The 18,521-nt window shown below is 44.3% G+C and overlaps 1 protein-coding gene across 7 annotated transcripts in view; it reads right to left on the reverse strand.

Annotated features, from left to right (window-relative positions):
• Positions 1 to 18,521, reverse strand: part of CNTN3 (contactin 3) — a 244,007-nt gene that overhangs the window by 109,201 nt on the left and 116,285 nt on the right. For 6 of the 7 annotated variants that reach the window (XM_048856856.2, XM_048856857.2, XM_048856858.2 and 3 more), the window contains one exon: positions 359 to 454. In XM_048856856.2, coding sequence (XP_048712813.1) covers positions 359 to 454 — 96 coding nt within the window. Of the gene's footprint in view, positions 1 to 358; positions 455 to 11,963; positions 11,983 to 18,521 lie in introns of those variants that run through there. The other variant, XM_075130256.1, reaches the window with a different exon arrangement.

Below are 18,521 nucleotides of genomic sequence, written 5' to 3' on the forward strand. Positions count from 1 at the left end.
TGGAAATTATTGCTGAGAGGTATATTAAAAATGTCTCCCAGTATCTACTAGCGTGTATGTTCTCAGATGTTCATTCAGGTCCTTCAAGGTTATCAAATGCTTGTTCACCTGGTACTAATAAGATAAACATGGTTGGGGGGAATCATCTACTAGCATGTAGAGTCCTTACATGGACTAGTCCTAAATTTTTTGTGGAATAGGCATTTCAAGTGGCATATTTATATATGGAACTTCTACTGCAGGGGAATTCTGGTTGGTTACTCTAAGATCCCACAGTGCTGACACCTTTAGTGTAGGGGCTCCAACCTGGCATCATTTAACTATGGCAGCAAACAACAGAGCTGCAAACATTTCTTACCTCCAGAATGAGGTGGTGGTCTGCAAAGCAGCACAACTCCTTGACCTTCTCGAACAGACACTGTAGTTCTCATTTTAGTTTTAAAGTTTTCAGGATCTGTTTTTGAAAGAAAAGAGAAGTGGGTATCAGAACACATACAATGACAGAAGAATACATTCATAGAGGGCCCAAGTCTATCACTCTTGTGCAGGACAAGCAGCAATTTACTACACAAATTAGTTGCACTGATTTCAGTGGACTACTCAGTACAAGCAACTACTCTACATGAGTAAGGATGACAGAATAAGGATCAAATCAGGAATTATTTATGCAGAGATATGAGTAAATAGATACTGAACCTGAATCTGATTTCACTGATGCTGGGTTTAAATCAGCATAACTCAGTCAACTCTAATGATGTTACAACTGTAACTTGGGTTAGAATCAGGTCTCTAATGTGCAGCTATTTGGTACCTAGAGTTTCATCTGAAATAAAGCATTTGATATTTGGGAATAACATTAAGGATCTGATTTGAACGTCCTCTGATCACCAGTAAATTCACACTCAATAGCCAATAGCAGTTCAGAAATTGGAGGGTGTCTTTTTGATACTACTACCTTACTCAGGCAAAATTAGCTTTGAAGTTCATGGTAGTTTAAGTAAGGACACCAGGACTGGGCCTCTGTATATTGGGCTGGATTCTCCACTGCCTTGTACCTTGTACAGTCATTTAAATATCTATGTAAAGTGGGTGTAAAATACTGCTAACTCTGTGAGTAAATGCAGAATTTCAGATCAGTAACATTTTATACCCACTTTGCAATGGTGTAAATGATGACACAAGGTCCAATGGACAGTCAGGCCCTGTTATATTTATCCGTGATGCCAGAAACATCATTTTCTTGTGGAAATCATAACTCGGGGCAGAAGGCTTTCTGTGGATGAAGGGAAAGCAGTGGACGTGCTGTTCCTTGACTTTAGCAAAGCTTTTGACACTGTCTCCCACAGTATTCTTGCCAGCAAGTTAAAGAAGAATGGGCTGGATGAATGCACTATAAGGTGGGTTGAAAGTTGGCTAGACTGTCGGGCTCAACAGGTAGTGATCAATGGCTCCATGTCTAGTTGGCAGCCGGTATCAAGTGGAGTGCCCCAAGGGTCGGTCCTGGGGCCGGTTTTGTTCAATATCTTCATAAATGATCTGGAGGATGGTGTGGATTGCACCCTCAGCAAGTTTGCAGATGACACTAAACTGGGAGGAATGGTAGATATGCTGGAGGGTAGGGATAGGATACAGAGGGACCTAGACAAATTGGAGGATTGGGCCAAAAGAAATCTGATGAGGTTCAACAAGGACAAGTGCAGAGTCCTGCACTTAGGACGGAAGAATCCAATGCACCGCTACAGACTAGGGACCGAATGGCTAGGTAGCAGTTCTGCAGAAAAGGACCTGGGGTTACAGTGGACGAGAAGCTAGATATGAGTCAACAGTGTGCCCTTGTTGCCAAGAAGACCAATGGCATTTTGGGATGTATAAGTAGGGGCATTGACAGCAGATCGAGGGACGTGATCGTTCCCCTCTGTTCGACATTGGTGAGGCCTCATCTGGAGTACTGTGTCCAGTTTTGGGCCCCACACTACAAGAAGGATGTGGATAAATTGGAGAGAGTCCAGCGGAGGGCAACAAAAATGATTAGGGGACTGGAACACATGAGTTATGAGGAGAGGCTGAGGGAACTGGGATTGTTTAGTCTACAGAAGAGAAGAATGAGAGAGGATTTGATAGCTGCTTTCAACTACCTGAAAGAGGGTTCCAAAGACGATGGAGCTAGACTATTCTCAGCGGTAGCGGATGACAGGACAAGGAGTAATGGTCTCAAGTTGCAGTGGCAGAAATTTAGGTTGGATATCAGGAAAATCTTTTTCACTAGGAGGGTGGTGAAACACTGGAATGCGTTACCTAGGGAGGTGGTGGAATCTCCTTCCTTAGAAGTTTTTAAGGTCAGGCTTGACAAAGTCCTGGCTGCAATGATTTAATTGGGGTTTGGTCCTGCTTTGAGCAGGGGGTTGGACAAGATGACCTCCTGAGGTCGCTTCCAACCCTGATATTCTATGATTCTATATTTCCTCTCCACATTGAGGGAGGGGGCGAATTTCATGTGTTTATGCTGTACACTTCTCTGGGCAGTGCAAGATGGTATAATTTTGGGTTTACACTCCAGAGAGGAGTGAGTGAGTGCCTTAGGAACTGGGAGTTGCCCTAACTGTGCCACCCCATGAAGAGCTAATCACAGCATCTGTATGTAACTGCAGCTGGGTATGTACCTACCTCTCTGTGTGCTGGTGCAGTGCAGGCTGGAGCCTGTGAGAGGGATTGGCAGGCTGGTCACAGCAGTACAGTGTAAAGGGAGCCCAGGCTGGTGGGTCAGGGGAGACTCAGTGTTACCCCAGTTCCAGATGGCACCCGGGGGGAACCCATCACAACATGTTTTTCACAACTGTCCCCAGGAGGAAGATCTTGTGGTTGAGATACATGAGAGGGGCTCAGGAACTGGGTTGCCACAGAGTGTGTGTGTGAATGTGGATGAGTCATTGAGGCCCAAATTCTCAGAATAATCAAGTAATTTTTGTTACTCCAGTTGTATTCACACAGGGCCTGATGTTCAGCGGTGCCGAGCACCTATAACTCTGATTTACTCCAATGGGAGCTCAAAGGAAGCTCCAAAGCCCTTCAATCTCAGACCCTCCTATGTTTGTCTGGTTGCCCCTTCCCTGCCTCCCTCAATGTGACAGCACAACTCATTAGCCACCCTAATATTCTTGCACCTTTACTCCTTACACAAAGAGGGGACAAGATGAAGTGAGGGTTAATAATACTTTTCTAAGTTGGGTGAAACCTTGTTATGGGTTGAGTTAAAATCTCATTCGAACTGAATGCGCCCTTCACCCAAGAAACACTTACGGGGCCACACTTAAAACAAGGCCTAATACAGTCTGTCCAGAAACTAGCACCACATGGACAGAATGTTGAAATGGGTATTGTTCTGACTCGGGGTGTGCGTGAGAGCAGAGCACATAAAAAAAGAGAATTACCAGTTTCGTAACTGGTGTTCTTCGAGATGTGTTGCTCATGTCTATTCCATTGTAGGTGTGTGTGCTCACCACATGCACCTGTGCCGGAAGTTTTTCCCTCAGCGGTATCCATAGGGGACTGGCTCTGGTGCCCTCTGGAGTGGCGTCCATATGGCGCGGTATAAGGAGCGCCGGCAGCTCTCCGCATCCTCAGTTCCTTTTTGTGGGAAACTCCAATAGTGGGGAAGGAGGGCGGGTCACAGAATGGACATGAGCAACACATCTCGAAGAACTCCAGTTATGAAACAGGTAACTGTCTTTTCTTCGGGTGCTTGCTCATGTCCATTCCAACTCAAGCAGTGCCACCGGAGGCAGGTAGGAGTTCATGAACGTGTCGATTGCAACACAGCTTGGCTGAATCCAGCGTCACTCTGGCCTGCTGGGTGATGGGCTTTAATTTTGGTAATGGCTACAAGGAAAGCTGCTTTCCATGACAGATGTGAAAGGGAGCAGGAGGCCAGGGAGGCCCCGTGAGCATCGAGAGGATGAGGTTGAGGTCCCATTGCGGAATCGGGTTCCGGACTGGTGGGAAGAGCCACTCTAGTCCCTTCAAGAACTAGATGGACATGTCATGTGAAAACAACTGTTTGCCCTGGACCTGTTGGTGGAAAGCTGACATGTCAAATGCACCTTGATGGCAGGAAGCACAAGGCCTTGTTGCTTAAGGTGGAGCAGGTAATTGAGGATGGCCTGCACAGATGACTGTGCCAGGGAGATGCCATGCTCCTCTGCCCAGCAGGAGAACAGCTTCCACTTTGCCAGGTAGATGGCTCTGGTGGAGGGCTTTCTGCTTTCAAAGAGGTCCTGCTGTACCTGGCTGGAGCAGGCCCTTTCCTCCGGGTTCAACCTCTCAGCAACCAAGCTGTGCAGTGGAGGGAGGGTAGGTTCAGGAGCAGGAGCTGCCCATGGTCTTGCAAGAGGAAATCCGGACAGCTGGGCAGTGGCCATGGGGGCACCATGGCTAGGTTCATGAGTGTGCCGAACCAGTGCTGGTGAGACTATGCCGGGGTGAACATGATGACTCTTGTCTTGTCTCTTTTGACTTTTGCTAAGACCCTGCTGACCAGTGGAATCGGCGGGAATGGGTACATCAGATCCCCCTCTCACAGCAGAAGGAAGGCATCGGAGAGGGAGTCCCTGTCTAGGCCCTGGAGAGAGCAGAAGTACTGGCACTTCCTGTTCTGCCTGGTGGCAAACAGGTCCACTCAGGGAACCCCCCACCTTCGGAAGAGCAACTGGACGACTTCTGGGTGGAGGGACCACTCATGGGGAGAGAGGAAGGACCTGCTGAGGTGATCCGCCAGGGCATTCCGGATGCCAGGGAGGTGCGATGCGTCCAAGTGGATGCCATACTGGATGCAAAAGTCTCACAAACAGAGCACTTCCTGACAGAGGGCTGACGAGAGAGCTCCCCCTTGCCTGTTGCTGTAAAACATTGAAGCTGTGTTGTCCAGGAGTATCTGTATACTTTTATCGGAAATGTGTGGCAGGAAGACTCCGCAGGCTAAGTGAACTGTCCTGAGCTCCCTGACTTCTATGTGCAATGTCAGCTCCACTGAGGACCACATCCCTCGGGTCCACAACATGCCGAGATGCGCTCCCCAGCCAAAGGTCAGTCGGAGGCATCCAATATCAAAGATACCGAGGGTTGGGGACTCTCAAACAGAACTCCTTCCAGGTCCACCCTCGGATTGGTCCACCACCTCAGGGATGTAAGTACCTTAGGTGGAATCATGATGACCTTGTCCAGATGGTCTCTGGACGGGTTGTAGACTGTTGACAGCCATTGTTGGAGGGATTGCAGCCTGATCCTCACGTGGCGGACAACATAAGTCCATGCTGCCAAGTGGCCCAGCACTCTGAGACAGACCCAGGCTGTGATGAGGGGATATGTAGAGACGCTGGCAATGAGACACGCTATTGTCTTGAATCTGTCCTGCGGCAGAAATGCTCTGGCACTGGTGGAGTTGAGGACTGCTCCGATAAATTCTATCCTTTGTACTGAGACTAATGTTGATTTTAACTTTTTATCAACAGGCCCAGAGCATGGCATGTGAACTGCAGCACTGAGATGCCAAGATGACTTGAGACCTGGAGCAGACCTTGTTGAGCTAGTCATTGAGGTACGGGTAAACCTGGATACCTTGCTGTAGCCAGGATGAATGGGAGCACCCCGAACTGGTAGTGAGTGGGACCCACCATGAAGCACAGGAATCATCTGCGTCCCTGGAATATTGATACATGAAAGTACGCAACTTTCACGTCATGGGCATCATACCAGTCTCCTGGATCCAGGGAGGGAATGATGGAGGCCAGGGAGACCATGCGGAACTTCAACTTCTTGAGATATTTGTTGAGATCTCGCAGGTCCAGAATGGGTCTTAGAAACTCCACCCCCTTGGCTTTGGGGATTAGAAAGTACTGGGAGTAGAATCCCTTGCCCCTGTATTCCTGAGGGACTTCCTCCACGGCCCCCACTTGCAGAAGGCCCTGAACCTCTTAGCGAGTAGTTACTTTGAGAAGGGTCCCTGAAGAGGGATGGGGAAGGGAAGTGAGAGGGTATAACCCTGCAACACCGTGCTGAGGACCCAATGGTCCAAAGTTATAGAGGCCTATGCAGGCAGGAAAGGAGACAGGGAGTTGGAAAAGCACAGGGAAGCAGGATCTGGGATACAGGCTGACAGGTCGCCCTCGGGCACACCCTCAAAATGTCTGCTTGCCACCCTGTTGGTTGCGAGTAGAGCTCAACTGGGCAAAGAATGCTGGCTGGTGACCTTGCTGGTGTCTGTAACCCCTGCCCTTTCCGACCTGGGTTGGCTCCCAGAGCCCTGGGCCTGTTGTGGCTTGAACCGCTTTCTGGCCACGCCTGGGGCGTAGAGTCCCAGGGTCTTCAGCGTCACCTGGGAGTCCTTGAGTCCATGCAGTTTTGTTTCTGTTTGTTCGGCAAACAGAACTTGGCCATCGAATGGGAGGTCCTGTGTGGAATGCTGGACATATATTAATGGCACGACGACTGCAGCCAGGATACCCTCCTCATCGAAATAGCTGAGGCCATGATTCTGGCCGCAGAGTCTGCCATGTCTGAGGCCGCCTGGAGGGGTGCTCTGGCTACCGCCTTGTCCTCTTCAAGGATCACGTGGAACTCCTCCTTAGGGTCCTCAGGCAGCAATGTGTCAATGGACTGACACATATTAAAATCGTAGCGGCCAAGCAGGGCCTGGTGGTTGGCCACCTGCAGCTGGAGGCTCGAGGACAAATAAATCTTTCTTCCAAACAAATCAAGCCTCTTCGAGTCTTTCAGGGTGGTGCCTGGCTGGCCTTGCCTTTTCCGTTCATTAATGGCGGAGACCACCAGGGAACTTGGGGCAGGGTGCGTGTATAAAGGTACTCATGACCTTCAGTGGGCACATAGTACTTGCGTTCTGCCCTTTTTGAAATAGGGGGCAGCGATGAGGGGGTCTTCCCCAGGGACTTTGTGATCTTTCCCACCCCCTTGTGTAAGGACAATGCCACCCTGGCTGGAGCCACCGAGATAAGGACATCAAATAGGGAATCCGAGGGTTCCTCCAGCTCCTCAGCATGAAGTCCTAAGTTTGAGGCGACTCTTCTTAGAAGCTCCTGATGGGCCTTAGCATCATCCTGCAGGACTGGATGGGGGGCCCTGTAATTGCCTCGTCAGGAAAGGATGTGGTGGAAGCTGGCACTAGAGGATCTGCTGCCTCTGAAGGTTGCTCAGCTGGTTCCTCCATGGGAGCTGGGTGGAGCTGAGGGTTTTTCCCCCAGAGCCCTCTGCATCAGGGGGCGGGTGGGAAACCATGGCTGATGGTTTATCTGAGGCCCCGAGGCCAACCTGAGGGCTGCGGAAACCCCCACTGGCCCCGGGGCCATGATGCAATGTGCGGGGCCACCTGTAGACTGCCCTGTAGCGGGCCCTGGACCGCTGGTATGGACTCCTGTTCAGTACCGGAGTCCAAAGAGAAGGAATCACATCTGGGAGACCAGGACGGTGCCAATCCCAGTGCTGCGACGGAGATCTGTCCGAGGGTGACGAGTCCCAGAGCCAAACTCCCAGAGACCGACGGCATTCAGCGGATCTGTGACGGTGGCCCAGTGATCGACGCTTCACACTTCTTGAGCAATGCCAGGCCATCAAGCGGAGCGGGAACGAGTAAGCCATTGAGGCGGGGAGCGGCGACCCCTACCAGCGCTCCAGTGACTAGTAATGAGGCTCTCAGGACTATTGGCTTGTGTCCCTGGAGTGGTGCCACGCACTCGGAGAGCAGCTAGGTCAGTCTCACTATCGGGGCTGCAGGGATGGGTGCACCTGCATGGGCCTGCACCAAGCCACCGGCGAGCTGCATCTTGAGCACCCCTTATATCGCACCATACGGGCACCACTCCAGAGATTGCCAGAGCTGGTCCCCTATGAATACTGCTGAGGAAAAAACTTCTGGTATCGGTGCATGTGGCGAGCACACACACCTACAATAGAATGGACGTGAGCAAACACTTGAAGAATTGAGAATTCACAGAAGACCTAGACAGACTGACAAGCAAAGAGACAGACAAAAGAAGGAGCAGCTGAAAACATAGTGTCTGACCCTCCAAGATATCTGAAGAGAGGTTTTCAGGTCAGGGGTGCAGGCTGAAAAGAGTGTTCTTGGTGCCGTAAGCAAAAGAAGCTATTTGATTCCCTATGCATTTAGAGACAGGACTTTGTATGTTCTTTGTAAAGAAACAACACTGCATCAAAGAAATACCTATCAACAATTTCTACTCTCAACTGGAACATCCCCAGAACCCCAAAGTTTGCCTTGTCTCTTGGGTCAAAAAAGAGCAACAATGCTTTTAATATCACCATGTCTCGTTTTCTGGCAATATCTCCACGGGGTCTGAGAGACAGCATGCTGGGAAAGCACATCCAGAGTAAACTGGCTACTGAGGAGCTTCCACCGGTAGGCGTGCAACATACCCCATTGCTTCCACTCCCACCTTCTGGACTTTTTTCTGTGCTGTTTTACTATCATTAGCATCCATCCATACCTCACAGCAGAAAAGGCTGTAAATTATTCTCATAGGTGTTAAAATAATTAGGCAATTTAAATATAGGGATATATTTAAGTTTACACAGAATTTGACCACTTTCGTGCTAAAAGAAATATATATGAGTTGCATTTAGGATCCTGTTCTGCCCTATTACGCCAGTGCAACATCACTTAAGTAATACATTTTATTTTACTTTTACACACTTCAGTATTAAGTATATATTATTGCTTGTAACTGCATATATATACAAATACGTTTCTCTTAGCTCTAAAATGATCACATTCTGTGCTCTCTTACACCCCATGCAACTCATTGCCATCAAAGGGGGATTGTGCAGGATGCAACTCAAAACAGAATATGGCCCACCATAAGTAAGAATATAACACACAACCATCAAGACAGATAGATTTTCATTATCCTGTGGGAACCTAACTGTGGCTCATCACAGTTCTCCAGCCTGCTCTATTGCAATTTCATGTTGCAGAAGGTATTTATCGCTCATTGCAGAAGAGGTGCGTGGAGACAGTGGAGAGGTTCTTAAAGAAAGTAAAGAATAAAACAGAAGAGCCGCACATTCTAATGGAAAAGCTATTTTCACTCAATCCCAGGAAATTCTCAACCTCAGACTTACACAGCAAACACTAGTTAATCACCCAGTTGTAGAAATGGCATCTGTGAATTCCTTTATAAATCTTTAGATTCTCCTTTTGCACTTTTTGTTTGATGTCAATTTGCAGTCAGGTAATAATTAAAAACTACTACATGAAATAAATGTTAAAATGAGCATTATTGTAATGTATGCAGTGTAGCTGTAGCCACGTCAGTCCCAGGATATTAGAGACACAAGGTGGGTGAGGTAATATCTTTTACTGGACCAACTTCTGTGGGTGAGAGAGACAACAGAGCTATACAGACCTGACAGAGAGCTCTCTCTAAAGCTGTCTCTCTCACCCACAGAAGTTGGTCCAGTAAGAGATATTACCTCACCCACCTTGTCTCTCCATTATTGTAATGCACTTCTTAAGGCCAAAATCTTTGATCTTGGGAAACATTCCCCCTGATTAGGAGATTAACTGATCTCAGTTACACTAGAATCAGTTCAGAGTGCAACCAAGATCAAAACCTGGCCCTGTCCTGTGGAATAAGAGGATAAGTTCCTATAAAGGCATCATCCCTGTTCATTCTAATAGTGAGTGTTATAACAACTCCTAAACCAAGTGGACTATTATATGATTTTTTAAAAAATATAAATGAGATGCAGTTCATTAGTTTTGGTCTCTCTCCAACATTAAACATATTATAACATATCAAAAAAATCAACCTTTTTAGCACTCAGAAAAGATAAGAGGGAAAAATAACCTTTATTTTTGCTGTCTTTTAATTGCAACGTTCTGGAAATTTTTTAAGCTTCATGTACCTTCCTGGAACTGTAATTTGTTTCTTGGAAAGGGGATATATTTTTGGACAGATGAACAATTGTATATCAAGGGTCAATAGTAATACCCTTATGATGCAGATATTGTTTGTAAATCTGGGGTCAGGTAAGGAGAATGTTGGGGATTATATTATTCCTATATTAAATTGTGAATTGCATGTTCAGAAATAAGTTACTTTATAAGGGGGTGTCTCTTAATAGAGGCTTTGCTGGGAATATAAATTTGCAGAAAAGAAGAATTCTTGAATTCAAAAATAATCTTAAAGATGATACAGAACTTGAGGAAAAGCCCTGTCGATATTTAGTTTAGAATTAATTGCATTATACACAGGGCCAGAACCTCTATTAAAATGCACAGGACTGTTGTCAGAGGCTAACCATTCACTTGACATTTCCTGTGAGCGAGTCAGCTACCCAGTGGAGCTGTGTCCTCTTCATATTTTGTACTGCATTGCTCCACACTTGCTCACCTGCTTCATCAACGTTCGAGGGAAAGGGGGGTTATGTGGGTGGAAAGTGAATCCATCCAGGGAGGTATTGGCAAAAGTAAAATAAGCCACATGCTCCAATCCCAAACCAGCTATCCTACAGCTATTTGGGAGTCCAACTATTACGTCACCTTCAAACCAGGAATCTGTTTTGGCACTGCTGCTCCCACCAGTGCTGCTCAGGAAAAGTTGAGAAGCCTGTGGTTACAGGGGGAGATCAGAGTTGTCAAAGGAAGAAATGTCATTGATGAGCAGCGGGCAGAAATTCATCTGTCACAGAGCCTACTAATCCTTCTCAGTGTGCCGTGGAATTGGTGGATACAGCTACCCAGGCCCCCTACTCCAGGACTCTTTGATGGCAGCCTTTCTTGACAAGTTCTGAGGAAGAGAGATTTGCTAACCATTCTTACATACAAAAACTATGTTAAAGTAATGTTAAAGCTACAAAGTTGATCATTCAGAAGTTAGGAAATATCAGAATTAAGGCTACTTGTGCAACCTTAATTTGGCCCCTTTCTGCCCATGGCCCCTGCTGCCTGTCCCTGTTTCTCTCCATTCCCACCTGTGGCATCTCATCCCCAGTCCCAGTCGCCTGCTCTGGGCTGTCTGAGTCCCAGACTTCCCCTCATCCCAGCTCCCAGTCGCAGTACCAGTCTCCTCTCGGGCTTCTCAACTAGTTAGTATCAGTCTCTCGGACCCTAATCTACTCCCTACACCCCTCACCCCCCACTCTGGTTCTTGTCACCTCTACATTCCAGTCATGCTTTTTCTTTTTTCTCCTCCATGTTGCCTGGACACCAGCAATGGAAGAAGCTGAGAACACACACACAGCCAGTCTTCCTAGTTTCAGTTCCTCTGCTCCGTGCCAGAGCAGCTCCTGGCTGCCAGTAGCAGCAATTTCAGAGAAAATCCTGTTAAGTCTTTGCACTTGTGGGTTGGAGCGTGTTCTGTGCAAACAGAATCTCTGGTGAATTTAGCTACCAAATTCTCAAAAGTCTCTACTGAGCATGTGCAAACTGAGATTTTTTTTTTCCTGCAAAAGCTTATAACTTGTCCAAATTTGGGCATTTTTTCACAAGACCAACAAATAGCACAATCCTGACACAAAGCCCACCCCTCCATGCCAAATGTTAAGGCCATGTTCCAAAGCATGGCGGTATTAGAATTTCTCAACAAAAAGACAGAAAGAGTTTTCAATATGACAGAAAAAAGTCTCATTCTCTGTAGCTGCGGTGCTATTTTTTTGCTGAAAATTTTCCCAAAAAATTCAGCCTGAAGCAGACACCCAGCATGGGAAATTTCAGCCCAGTTAAAATTTGGCGAAGTTATAAGCATCTCAACACAGCGTCTTATAATGGTGAAGTGTCAGGCCCTCTTAACTACATTCTCTGCCTATAATGCTTGACATGGTTTGACTCCTGTTGTTGTTTGACTCCCACCATTGAGGGATACAATTCTCAGGAATAACTGAATTAACAGACCTTGGGCCCAAATGCATAATGCGGTATAAAGGAAAAAAAACCTTACACATGCGCCATTCACTATCAGCTACAGGTATTGGACTTGAGTGCACTGTATCTGAGCCAGGTTACATGCTGCTTGCCACCTCCTAGAGCTTCCAATGCCCTCTGACAAACAGATAAGAGCAGGGTAAGGACTTGCAAAAAGGACCAAAAAAAAAACCCAACGTTTTTCATTCGCAGAAATCTAAGCCCTGATTTTTTCTTAAACAATGAGATCAGGTCCAAAATGGGGTTTTCATCTAACTAAACAGAAACAAGTGTATATTTGTATACACCACTTTTGAAATGGTCATCTTCTGATGGAATACAATGAATTGTATGGTTCTAAATTAAACCTGTGCTTGGAGTAATATAATTGTCTTTGACCTTGTTTATATAATATCAATTAATTATATTAATTATATAATATGGGGGGGGGGAGGAATAGCTCAATGGTTTGAGCATTAGCCTGCTAAACCCAGGCTTGAGAGTTCAATCCTTGAGGGAGCCATTTAGGGATCTGGGGAAAAAATTGGGGATTGCTCCTGCTTTGGGCAGGGGTTGGACTAGATGACCTCCTGAGTTCCCTTCCAACCCTGATATTCTATGATTCTGTATATGATAGCGGAGCAGCAGAGACCACCTTAATGTTGCAAAAAGCACAGAAATTCTAATTTTTCAGTTACTTTATGACTTTTCTTTCATAGAGTGAAATTTTTCAGGCTTGGTCTCGGTCTAAATATCATGTTTTGAGTTTTTTAAATTATATTTCAGTAAAAAGTGGTTCAGCCAATTTTGAATAGGAGGTGAGTAAAATGCTTGGTTGAAAAACAGAGTGCTTGAACTGGATAATTTGCAAATAAAAAGCAGTTTTATTGCCTTTTTATTGCCTGCAAAATTGAAGTAAGTTTAAAATTAATAACAATCAAGGCAAGGGAAGAGATATACACTTTTCTGGCTTCCAAAACAGCACTCTCCCTTCTTTCTCCATGGTAATATATACATTTTTCATTTGCTTTAGCACTCAATACATACACTGATATCAGTTAGAATACACATGCCATTTTAATAAAATGGTGTAAGAAAATGGAATTCAGCTTTTTGGAAGAGTTTCTTACTCTGCATGAAAAGGAATGCATCAATCAATCAAATGTGTTCTTGTAAAATAAAGCATAAATAGTAAGCATAAAAGATCACATATTCCACTGGCTTCCCTCTATTTAATAAAGTAGGAGTTCAAGTCCTAAGTACATTGCTCAGAAATTGTTGCCAAATATCAAGTTGAATTAAGAAGAACATAACAATCATTTTCATTTCCTTTACTCAGGGAATAACTGCTTATCTGCTTTGGAAAGCAGAACATTAAAAAGTTCATGTGATACGGTTACCCACGATCATTAAATGATACTGATTTGTGAATGGAGAGTGTGGGAGGAGGAAATCAATAATATACTGCAACATGTGAAAAATCCTATACAAGAAATAAGCAGATATATTGCCTGTATTTCCTAATTCTTCTCCTCCTTGACATGTGACCATCTGGAAAGGTTCCAAGGGCAATGCAACACTGGTATCCTGCCCAGTGCTACTAATCAAATGGAAATCTTTTAGAGAATGTGTGGCTTATGATGAAAAGGAAAAATATTATGCAGTAACTAATCACAAGGAATTCTACGATGGTCATCTTGGATGAGATGGTCACAAATCAAAATTTCTGTGTTAAGCAATGGTTATTAGGCATACAATAATATCTCCAATGTTTTTGAAAATGAAACTGTTACTCTTAGCAACCCAGATTACCAGGATCTCATTAAACAAAGTACTCCAGTGTTTCATACATATATGCCATTAACTTTACAGCTAAAACAACTGTTAAAAGATTAAAAAATCACAATTAATTAAAATTAGGAATGACGTAAATAAGACAAACCAAGCACTGTCTGAAATTTTGGATGGTAGCAGCTCATATAAGGTATTCACTCTACCAAGAGAGATGAAAATTGGATGGAAAAATGAATTTTTGTCCACAGTATTATCACTATGTGTACTACTGCATTAATCATTGCTGGATACTGTCATGTAATATGTATGTGACAGGGCTCTTATTAGCTAATCATCAATGATAATGAGATAACACTCACCCTGTCAAAGCGGGGAATGTAGCCAATGGTTTTAGTTTAGTATCCATTTATTGTGAGATGTTATGATCGATTTGTTGTTATATATATTCATTGTATGCTATTTAGAGTTAATTTGTAGGATTATAAAAGTATAAAACTGATCAGTATTTAGAGGCAATAAGTATTAGACATGAGTAAGACAAGCTGAAACGCACGACCTGTAGGTTGAGGCCTGCAAGACTTTAGTTTAGCTATTATAGGCCCTGGAGACAAGAAACGAGGACATAAGTGACCGAGAAATAACCTGATGCCCTAAGATTATGGGAAAAGAGTTATCAACTGGTAAAATTGTGCAAAATTACCCCGAAGAAGAATATCAGATCACAAAAATACCGTAAAGGCGCATCTGTCTCAGACATGTGTCTTAATCATGGGATACACGTTGTATCAATGCTAATGAGAAGAAAGGGAACTTACACCTATAGAAAAGTTTCCAGGGGACACAGACCAATAAGAGAAAAGAGGGTGGACATTTTTATGGACACATGCAGGATGCATTATTACAATCACATTATAAAAAGGGGATACCCACAATGGGAAAACTGAGCTCCCTCTGGGAAACTCCAGCAGGAATCATCCCTCTACTGATGATCAAGCCATGAGAGTCCCATCAGACCCTAACACTGTTAAGACTGTGAATATCACTATATTTGTAACTTGTGCATAGGTCTGTAAAGAATTACTATATGCTGTAACTTTAATAAAACTTATAAAACAGACTAGACTTTGTACTGGTGAGTGTATGTGCTGTTGCTATGCGTGGTCGTTATGTGTTCGTAGAGACTCTAACTCTGAAGCAAGTAGCAGAGGTGACTTTCACTCTGTTAAACCTGAAACTGCAGCTGCCAGAGCTGAACCCACAGTGGTGTAAAACCACATTACATAATTCTCTTTAAATAAAATAAAGGCTACAGACATCTGTTCAGGAGAGGAGTGGGGAAAGCTTTTAATCTGCGAAGAACATGTCTGCTAGTTCCCTTAAGATACCTACTGAAATATTCTGGTTTTCACAAATTTCTGTTTACAAGAGAGAGAGCAATTGGATGATATAACATCAGACCTACTATCCTGTCTTTGTTCGGCAAAGCTGGATGATGCTGTACATGAGAAATCCTGAGACTTTCATTCTTTAATTATGAAGTAGCTTCAGAAATTTGGTTCAGTTTAAAGCTTTCTGACTGGCTGAGAATGCCAAGCAATATCGCCATGCTATCTGGGCAGAAAAAACACATATGCCAATAGTTCTCCATAAATATATATCCATATGTAAATTCCATTGCATACCAGCAGTAGGACTCGTTAGGCAGTTCATTTCTGGATGATGATTGTATTGTACTGATGACTGAAGCTACACTAACTCCTACCACCACTAGGGGAATTAATTAAAAAAAATAGCCACATACAGTAACTCCTCGCTTAACGTTGTAGTTATGTTCCTGAAAAATGTGACTTTAAGCGAAACGATATTAAGCGAATCCAATTTCCCCATAAGAATTAATGCAATGGGGGGGGGGCAGAAATTCCAGGGAAATTTTTTTCACCAGACAAAAGACTATATATATATATATATACACACATACACATACACACACACACACACGCACCAGTATAAGTTTTAAACTAACAATTGAATACTGGTACACAGCGGTGATGATTGTGAAGCTTGGTTGAGGGGTGAAGTCAGAGGGTGGGATATTTCCCAGGGGATGCCTTACTGCTAAATGATGAAATAGCACTCAGCTGAGCCCTCAAGGGTTAACCCATTGTTGTTAATGTAGCCTCACACTCTACAAGGCAGCACGGATGGAGGGAGGGGAGAGAGCATGGCAGACAGAGACAGAGAGAGACACACACACACCGTGTGTGTGAGAGAGAGATGCGCATTGCCCCTTTAAGTACGCTCACCGCACTCTAACTACACTGCCTTTTTAAGCATATCAGCAAGTTGAGACAGAAGCTGCTGCCAGGAAGCTCCCTCCGTCCTGAGCCCTGTCCTGTCCCCTCACACTCTATGGAAATGGGGTAAGCGGGGTGCAGGAGCAGCGGGGAAGAGAACACCCTGACATTAGCCCCCCCTCTTCCCCCGCCCTGCACAGCAAGCAGGAGGGCTCTGGGGAGCAGCTCCAAGGCAGTGGGGGGAGGGACAGCAGAACTGCTGGCAATTGGTAGCCTGCTGGGTGGCTGCTGCACAGAGAACTCAGGGGAATGGGGAGCTGATAGAGGGGCTGCCGGTCCACCCTGGTTCCAAGCTCCCACCAGCTAGCTCTAACAGGCTGCTCTTCCTGCAAGCAGTGGACAAAGCAGGTGGCTGCCAAACGACGTTATAAGAGAGTACTGCACAACTTTAAACGAGCATGTTCCCTAATTGATCAGCAACGTAACAACAAAACAACATTAACCGGGATGACTTTAAGTGCCGAGTTACTGTACAATATACACAATAGCTCCACACTAAAACTAGCTAAGACTTGGATTTTCAAAGTTCAGAATCCAATTCCTATTGAATTCCGTTTATTTTTTAATCGCAGCCTTCACTAATATTGAAAATTAGGTATAACAAGTGCTCCCATTTTTACAAAGATGAAAAAAAGGTTTCAAAATAAGTGCAGTTACACACTGTAAAAATCTTAGAAGTTCTTCTCTGAGGCACGCTATTTTCCCTTCATAATATTGTTCACCAAATCAATACACTTGAATAACAGATATAAATATTTATATCTGGCCGGTGACTTTGGCAATGTGCATACTTTTTATCTGCATTTTATTGAATTTCTAGTCCAGGCAGCAAGAACAAAGCCTTAATTCTTCTTCTGAACCAGCTGTACTAGAGGGGAAACATGAGTGTGGTTTTATCTTCAATAAGTTCACCATCATTGATACAACTCTATGTCATTACATTGGCATGCGTTATGCTTGGAAGCAATTCATCTGGTATGAAATAGATTTTAAGTATGATTTTGAAAACTTTAAGGCTGGGATTGTTAAAGGACCCTAAGGGAGTTAGGAACCAAATCCCACTAACCTTTAATGGGACTTGGGTACCTAAATTGTAAGTTCTTTGGGTGTTTGTACAGTGCCTAGCACAATGAGATACAGGTCCATGACCAGGGCTCCTTGTATGTGTCTATATAGCCCGTGGCAGTGAGCCTCTCAGGCTAGGTCGATAACCTAGGGAGTCTAGGGAGGAGTGTGGGCTGTGTTTTAGAGTCAGAGGTCCCATGTTCACTTCTTGCAGAAGACCCCCTTCCTAGTGGTTTCTACATTGGCATAAACTACTCTACTGACTACAGTGGCATTATGCTCACAGCGAATGTGATTCATGACTCTGAAGACTAGGGTACAATAAAATAAAATAGGGAGAATGATACTCAACCATTGATCAAAAATATTACAGCAAAGATTGCTGCTGCTGCCCTTCTGAGTCATCCTCAGAATTAAAATAATGCATACAGCTATTATGTTGTCTGGAAATGCACCCATGTTGGTTCTGAGCATTTCCCACAAACTGACTTCAGGAAGCCTCTCCAGTGATGACTCTAAGATGTGCAGTAAATATGCCGAAATGTCTGGTATAGCATTGTTGTTCTACGGAATGTAGCTCATGGAACCATAGTGGGTGTTTCTGAGAATGGCATGCAAGTCTGTCTGGGTCAAAGGCAATTAAGTCATTTTCACTGCATATTCTTTACGCTCTAAGAAATATGTATTGAAGTATAGTAGAACATGACAAATTTTAAACTATGAATTTCAGATGTAATGCTCGGGTAACTAAAGTGACCCTTCAAATCAAAGCATTCGGGGGTCACTATGAGGGTTAGTCACTTTGCTTGCTATAAGCTAGCTAGTCAGTCTTCACTTGGCCATGCATGGGAGTAAGACCGAGTAGCTCCCTGCCCACATACACATGCCTTACTCCTCCTGCTTAGCCCTGATTAGACTGTTGATTCCATACAGAATAAGTTTTCAATAAACAATGTTCCAATAGGGGACTGAAAATTACGTTAAACAAAAAAAGACAGAAATAGCAGGATTTCAGTTTCTTTTTGTGTTTACAAAAACCAGGAAAAACTATGCACACAATTAAAGGTCTATTAGCAGTGGACTATTATGCAGTGATGAATGCTGCCTTTCTGCATCCTTAGTCATAAAATCAACAATATTTACAATGTTTAATATCAGTGACATAGTTAACAGACCAAATACATTTTTCAGGGTGCCACTTTCCACTTACAATAATGTCTGAGTTGTAAACATCTGCTCTGAGGGACATGGATACTTAAAATATATACCTTACTGAAGTACAGCTCTAACCAATAATGTACCTAAGTAGACAGTGAGAGGACTTCGACATAACACTATAAGGTATATATCTTCTCTGCTCATTTGCAACACATCACTCTAAT

Source organism: Caretta caretta, chromosome 7 (genome assembly GCF_965140235.1).
Source record: "Caretta caretta isolate rCarCar2 chromosome 7, rCarCar1.hap1, whole genome shotgun sequence".
Taxonomy (NCBI): Eukaryota; Metazoa; Chordata; order Testudines; family Cheloniidae; genus Caretta; species Caretta caretta.